Source organism: Gossypium hirsutum, chromosome A09 (genome assembly GCF_007990345.1).
Source record: "Gossypium hirsutum isolate 1008001.06 chromosome A09, Gossypium_hirsutum_v2.1, whole genome shotgun sequence".
NCBI classification, from domain to species: Eukaryota; Viridiplantae; Streptophyta; class Magnoliopsida; order Malvales; family Malvaceae; genus Gossypium; species Gossypium hirsutum.
The window spans coordinates 73,972,988-73,980,751 of record NC_053432.1 but is presented as its reverse complement, the minus strand read 5'-3'; the positions used below and the strand labels follow the sequence as shown (position 1 = coordinate 73,980,751).

At 30.7% G+C, this 7,764-nt stretch overlaps 1 protein-coding gene across 1 annotated transcript; it reads left to right on the top strand.

The window, feature by feature from the left end:
* The first annotated feature begins 6,463 nt into the window (after positions 1–6,463).
* Positions 6,464–7,764, top strand: LOC107895930 (tropinone reductase-like 1). Its single transcript, XM_016821126.2, has 2 exons — positions 6,464–6,657; positions 6,849–7,764. Exons 1-2 carry the CDS (start codon positions 6,644–6,646, stop codon positions 7,633–7,635), a joined length of 801 nt encoding a protein of 266 aa, XP_016676615.1. The 5' UTR covers positions 6,464–6,643; the 3' UTR covers positions 7,636–7,764.

Genomic DNA, 7,764 nt, shown 5'->3' with positions numbered 1-7,764 from the left:
AAATAAAAATTTTCATGTTAAATTATACAATTGGTCCCCATATTTTTTTCGTTATGAGTAATTTAATTTTCTTTTATGTTCTTATAACTTTCTCCCTTTTTTTTCTTTTTTTTCCATTCTCTTCTGTTTCTTCCTTTATTTTTCTCCCTTTGTAATGACCCAAAATTCACGGGCACCGAAAAAGTGAGTTACAGGGCCTCCGTCTTAGTGAAATAAGTTCGAAAATAATTATTAAAAATATTTATGAGTTTAGTAGTGTGTCTAATTAGGTTTTAATTAGGTGAATTTAGCTTAATTTAAAGTAATTAGTAAAAAGAACTAAATTGAATAAGGAGTAAAAGTTTAATTCTAAAGTAATAGAAAATAAAAAGGATTAAAATGCTAATTAAACCATTTACAAAAGTTGAGGCCACAAATATGTATTAAAATCTAAGATTTTATTTAGGTTATATTTAAATATTATATATAATTATTATAATTATTAACTAACATTATGGTTTTATATTAGATTATTATTAGTAGTATTATTATTAAATAAATTAATTAGTAGATAATTATATGGTAATAAAAAAAATACATATGTAAAAATTATATTGGTACATTTGTAATTTAAATATTCAATTTACTTATAATTTAAGTATAAATATATTTTATAATAATTAATTGTATTAATTATGTTATGAGATTTTTTTATATAATTAATAAATTAAAGTTATGACAAATGTATGAGGATGATAGGGTACAAATATAATAATATGTATGTGTACAAATGTAATATATGTAATTGATATTAAAATAGATATTTATTAATTATTATTATTATGTTAAAGATATTTATTAAATTAATTAAATAAATTATGAGATTTTTGTTTGTAAACAAATTAAATAATGACAATTTTGATAAAATTATTGGTACAAATGTAGAAATATAAGTGTGACCAAATGTAATACTAATATTTATTTTTAAATAGATATTTATTGAATTAATTAAATGAAAAGTAAAGGAAATATAAAAGAGAAATAAAGAAACAAAAGAGAGCAGAAACAGAATTGAAAACAGGAAGCAAGGGAGAAAAAGAGAAAGAAAAATAAAAGAGAAAACTAAGGATTTGAAGCTTGAAGCTGTAATTGGTAAGTTAATTAAGTCCTTTCTAGTTAATCTTGATGTTTTAGAAGCTCTAAACAAGATTTTATTGAAATTAAGTTGATATTTCAAGAGTTTATAGGTGTTCAAGTAGGGTTTATGTTGAACAAATTATGGAATTAGGATTAAATTGAATGAATTCTAAGTTAGAATTGAATAAAGGATTGAATTGTAAAAGAAGTTATAAGTTTTAGTTGTAGGGACTAAATTAAAGAAATTTCGAAATTAGGAAAATATGCTGGAAATTTTATAGTTAAATATGAGTTTAGACAAATTTTGAATAGAAAAAGAGAGTGAATTGGATTAAGAAAGTAAGTTTAGTTAGGATTAAATTGGGAATAAGGTAGGAATTGTTTAGAAATTTAATTATTTATTATAATTAATGCTATAAATAATAATGTAAATTACTATTATTTTCGTAGCTAATAAAGAACCCGAAGCATTGGCAGGAAAAGGAAAAGAGAAAGTTATCGAGGAGTAATCACGAAATCCGGGTTTGTATTACTATAATTTAAATTATTTATTTATTCATTAAATGTTAAATTAATTTATGCATATGGTAAGTAAATTATAAGGTAAGAGTTATTGTTGAATTGAATGAAAATTCAATTGAATGATGAGTATGTATTAAAATGGAAAAGTATGTTGAATTGAGTTGTAATTAAATTGAGAATGAATTTGAAATTGAAAAGTAATATGGAATACCCTATTAATTAGTCGGGCTGAGTCAGATATAACTGGGTGTCACTATTTTACTTCGGATAGATTCGATGAGGTACTGGGTACCACTTTACTTCGGCTAGGCCGATGAGACACTGGGTGTCAACTATTGCTTCGAACTATCCGATGAGGCACTGAGTGCCATATTGGTGTGGTTGGTAGGATCCGTGTATCCGCCAAAGTCCGAGTTATGTTAATAGGGTGAAAAGTTGAAATGTGAATTTGAGGCATTGAAAGGAGAAAAAGAAATTAAAGTATGAATTGAAATTGGAATTGTGATAGAAAGAGAAAAGTATGAGCTAAAGTGGTTTAAATTCAAGTTTGAGAAAAATACATTGATTGATGAATAATTAATTTGAATTGTTTTTATGAAATAATGAAAAAAATATATGAATTAGTATATAAGAAATTAATTGTTATATATTTTAATATTTATGTTTTTATTATTGTGGATATAATTTAAATTATGGTAATACCACTGAGTATATCCATACTCAGCGTACGGTTGGTTCCGTGCAGAGATTAGTAGAAGTCAAGTGTCCCGGTTCAGCATCCAGGACATTCTCGACTCCAACACAAAACTTGATGATGTATTCTTCTTTTGACTAAAAGCGGCATGTACTTAGGAATTGTTTAGGTCACTTGAATATGTTTTGTACTTTGGTTTATAAAGAATGACTTATAATGTTGATGATTTAGTGAAAGGGTATGAAAAGTTTATGACATTTTGATGTTTTGTTACTAAGTTGAAATGAAATGAATTAAGTTATCAATTAATTTTAAATGATGTTGTTATAACTATTTAATTAAATAATAAATTAAAGTTTTAGGTATAATTTAGGTGTATGTATATGTGAAATGAATTGTTTGAAATGTTAGAATTGGTTTGGTTGCGATTTAAAATTGTAGAAAAGGTTAGAAATTTATAAAGGGGTTATATTGAATTTTTTTTAAAAAAAAGTAACTTAGTAACAGATTATATGAATTTATGATTACTCTATAACAAGCTTGTGATTTATTTAAGAATTATTTGTAAATTATCCGATATGTTCGGTAATGCCTTGTAACCTTGTTCTGGCGACAGTTTAGGGTTAAGAGGTGTTACACCCTTCTCCATCTCTTTCAACATAGTTTTTTTTTATATTTTTCATTTGTTAAAACTTTTTTCTGTTTATGAAAAAAGAAAAGACGAAACCTGAAACCAAAATAAAACTTGCTTCGCATATTCTCACCCTACAATTACAAACCCTCATCGTTCATCATCGCTTTAACAAACTAATTTAGATCTCTCAATGACCTAGTCCACAAGCTTGCCTCACTTGAAGACCTTGCCAATCAAGACTTATGACAGTTCACCCTCAACAAAGTTTCTCGAGTCGTTCCTTTAACCTCCTAACCAACCCCCACAACCACCTTATCTATTTTGCCTACAATATTCTCGTCCTCTTGAAACTACATTGTTTCACTGATTCTTCAAACAAGCCCTATACTCTCAATGACTAAAACAACCACCATACAAAACTTACCCTCGACTTTACCCAAACCAGTTTGGTTCTATGCTCCCTTTCTCTCTTTGGTTCATCCATGATCGACTTCCAATCAAGCTTGCTTGGGAATATCCAAGAAAGTTTAGATTAATTTTACCGTTTGCTTAATTTTATTCATCAAAAAATAAAAGAAAATGAAAGGAATAATCTACACGTTTATGTAAAAGTTTGAAAACGGAAAAAAAATTGTTTTGAATATAAAGAATTCAATTTATGTTTACATTTGATTAATGATATGATTTTTTATATTAATTAGTTAGATCCAATTGTAGTTTCAAAATTAGGTTATATTCAAATCGAGATTTCATTAAGAATGATTGATATTTAGTTTTGAGTGAAATTCAATTTAGGAATAATGTGAAAGAAACAATGACTTGGTTTATTTAGTGGGTAAAGATTATGTTTCTACGGTGAATAATATGAGAAGAGAGAAAAATAAAGGGGAAGAAGAAAAAGGAAATAAAGAAATAAAAAAAATTGTTCAAAACAATAAAAGTATAGAACTAGTTTTAACAAAAGGAAAACATTGAAAAATTAAGTTAAAAGAAATAAAGAATGGAGGAAAACAGAGGGAAAAACAAAAGAGAATAGAAAATAAAGAACAAAAAAAAGAAGAAAAAAAGTTTAAAGAACATAAAAGAAAAAAATTAAATTGCTCAAAACAAAAAAAATATAGGGCCAATTGTATAATTTAACCTAAAATATTCATTTGAAATTATGATTTAACGTGCCACATCAGCTTATCGTTATACCGTAAACTTCTATGAAATGGTTTCACGGGATTCAACCAATTGTCTTGATCGTGGGATATCATTGAGAAATAGGAATCCATGTTATCAAAAGATTTCCTGCGATTATTTCTAGTATGGAATGAGTCAATCATCCACTTTGGTATCTTATTGACCAAAAATGGTGATATTGTTCCTCCATTGATCAAGAATTTCGGTTTTTGAGAAGTATTATGATCATCCAATAAGAAAGGTTTCAATTTTTTAAAATGAACAATTTGAAGACCTATTGATTCTAACAACTGATTGCAAAGTTGATCATTCGGACTTTTCAATTCATAGATGTGGATCTCAGACCTATGAATGGGGATATTCCCGAAACTCACAAAGAAAAAAGGAAGTGAGTTGGACAAAAAGAGAAGCAACTTGGACAAAAAGAGAAGTAACTTGGACAAAAAGAAACGAAGTGACTTAGACAAATCTTTTTTGTCGATAACCTCAGACCAATCAATCGAATATTGATTAATACGTAATCGATCGAACACTACTTGAAAACGGCTCTTCTGCTCAAAAACGAAATGTTCCAAATGCTCCTGGAAATTCTTGCTCCCATTGGACCATTTGTATCTATATGCATTAGGATCCCAATTCACGGATCTCTCGGTCCGAGAAATCAAAATAAGAGGATTGAACTATTTCTTCTGACTCTTTTTCAAATTCGATAAATGTTGGTTGATCGTATATTTCATTATAGTTCTATGATTCAGAGTATCATTTCCTATTTGATCCCTTTGAATTCCATATTCGAAGTTGCGATCGGATCGATTCTTTTTAATGAATAGATTCAATACATTTCTTATGTACCCATAGGTGCTATATTGGATTTGAATCAGATTTCGGATCAATCTATCTTGATTGACTGCCTCCATTATGTTGTTGCTAGCAAATACCACTATTTTTGGTTTTGGATCTTCCAAATCATTCCCGCAGGAGATCTGGACCCATTTTTTTCTGATCCTTAGATAAAAAGATTCATTTTCTTCATAAAAAATAGGAGGTAGAGCCGATAAAGATTTCTTTTTCGATTCATCCCTGGAGTTCAATACCTCATTCAAGAATTGTTTTTGATCCAATCTGTAGGAATCAATAGAAAAGGCAAATCCCTTATACTACACCAGATCCGGCTCGGTTATTGATAGAGTGAATAGATCTGCCATTTCTTGACAATTAACACTCATGACTAAAATGTTACAACACAATAATGTAAGTGACTAAAACGCAACATTTCAAACATAAGTGACTAAAATATAACTTGAAACAAACAAAAGTGACTGTTTTAATAGTTTATCCGAATAATTAATTTAATAAAGATTTAAACTCAAATTAACTAATTATAACTAGAATAAATTTAAAAAAGAATCCACACATTTACATACAGTGAAACTCAAACTTGGGATCTCAAAATATCCAAAACTTTGACCTTTTCATTGGTGAATGGTAGACTCTTCAAAATAATAACCTTTGATAGAATTTCAAGTATTGTTTTCATATAACGATGGATTAAAAAGCAAAATCAATATTCTTAATGGGCGAATAGACTCTCTTCAAGAGAAATCTTCAAAGTGTCGTCCTCGGGGTGGACTCGCAACAACCAAAGGTATTGTCCTGTGTTGGGATTTTATTCCCAACCTTCCTGGAGAGCTATGTACGACCCATGAAGGGGACACCTCAGTTAATGAAGATAGGTACTGATAGCTTAAATGGTACCATATTTGCAAACATGTTACTTTAAAGCATAGGTTGGTGGTTCGAGCTACGGTGTGCCTAGGTATTTCCATTAATCTTCACACACCCAGAACTAACACTTCTTTCAAGTTCTGTAGGTATTTATCTCCACCAGTCAAGTCACCCTCTCTGTGAACCGTATATAGCTTTTGGTTGAGATCAGGAGAAAAATTTCTACTTAAAAATAATACCTTCAATTATTGGGAGTCTAAGTCAACTGTCTTAAAAATGATACTTTGAAAACTCTCCTGATGGGAGCCAATTCTCTTCTAAATAAATATAAATTGATTGAGTATTTAGGGACTGGAATATAAAAATAATAATTAAGAAACAGAAACAGAGGACCTTATGTACGGACAGCGAGTAACGTGGTGACAGAGGATTTGCCAAAATTGCTTGGCATATGTTTTAAACAAGATGGCATGTTCTGTGGTTGTTGTCTTCTTTTATTATTAATATTTTTTTTCAAACGTTGTAACCAGTTGTTTGATTCTGGGCTTCAGGAATTAAAACCGGGTTTTGGGATTGACTGAAATGAAACCTATTAAATGTTTTGGTTGAAATATTGGTGATCTTATTTTTATTTATTTCTCTTTATATACGCATATATAAATGCTTGGATACCAGTGAGAGAAAATAAACAAACAGCCAATACGCAAGTTTCTTCCCCTTCCTGCTAAATTCTAAATTTTCACAGACGTGTTAAAGTGAGCATTGCGATGTCTCAGAAGAGGTAACAAACTAAGAACTCGCACCCTAATTTTATGCATTACTATATATGTTCGAATTTTGTAGCACCTGTTTGTTTTAACAAGTTTCTTTCTCTTAGTTTGATTCCAATTTCGCGAGATGATCATAATCTTCTTTAATTCGCATGTAAATATCATATATTCCCCATATTGATGTATAATCTTCAAGTTTCAGGCTTGAAGGCAAGGTGGCAATTATAACAGGTGGCGCCAGTGGGATTGGAGCAAGTGCTGTGCATGTTTTCCATGAAAATGGTGCCAAGGTGGTCATTGCTGATATCCAAGATTGCAAAGGCCAAGCCCTCGCCAACCAGCTTGGCGAAAATGTTGCCTTCATCCATTGTGATGTCTCAAATGAAGATGACATCTGCAATCTTATCGACATCACCATCTCCAAACATGGAAAACTGGACATTATGTACAACAATGCAGGCATCATGGACCGCCCAACAAGCGGAGGGATTTTGGATGCTAAAAAATCAGACCTGGAAAAGATGTTTCAAGTCAACACCATCGGTGCTTTCCTTGGAGCCAAACATGCAGCAAGGGTTATGATACCCCAACGTAAAGGTTGCATTCTCTTCACTGCCAGTGCTTGCACTTCGATTGCAGGGCTTGCATCTCACACCTACGCAGCAACAAAGTATGGGATTCTGGGGCTGGCTAAGAACTTGACGCCTGATTTGGGGCAATACGGCATAAGAGTAAATTGTATCTCGCCTTATGGAGTGGTAACTGGTTTGCCAGGGATTACTGAAGAACAGAGATCCATTGTGGAATTGAAACTCAGCAACATGGGCAATCTAAAGGGTGAAATTCTTAAGCCAGAATCTGTAGCCAAGGCTGCACTATACCTGGCTAGTGAAGAAGCAAATTATGTGAGTGGAGTCAATCTCCTGGTAGATGGAGGGTACAGTGCTGTGAATCCAACCATGTTCAAGTTTGCTAACCTTGTTAATTGATTACCAACCAAGCAATCAAGGCATTGGCCCTTGCCAAAGTTTTTTTCTTTTCATGTGATGCAAAATGTCAGACTTTTCTAGTCATATACATCAATATAATAAATAAATAAATAAATTTGTTGGGATATT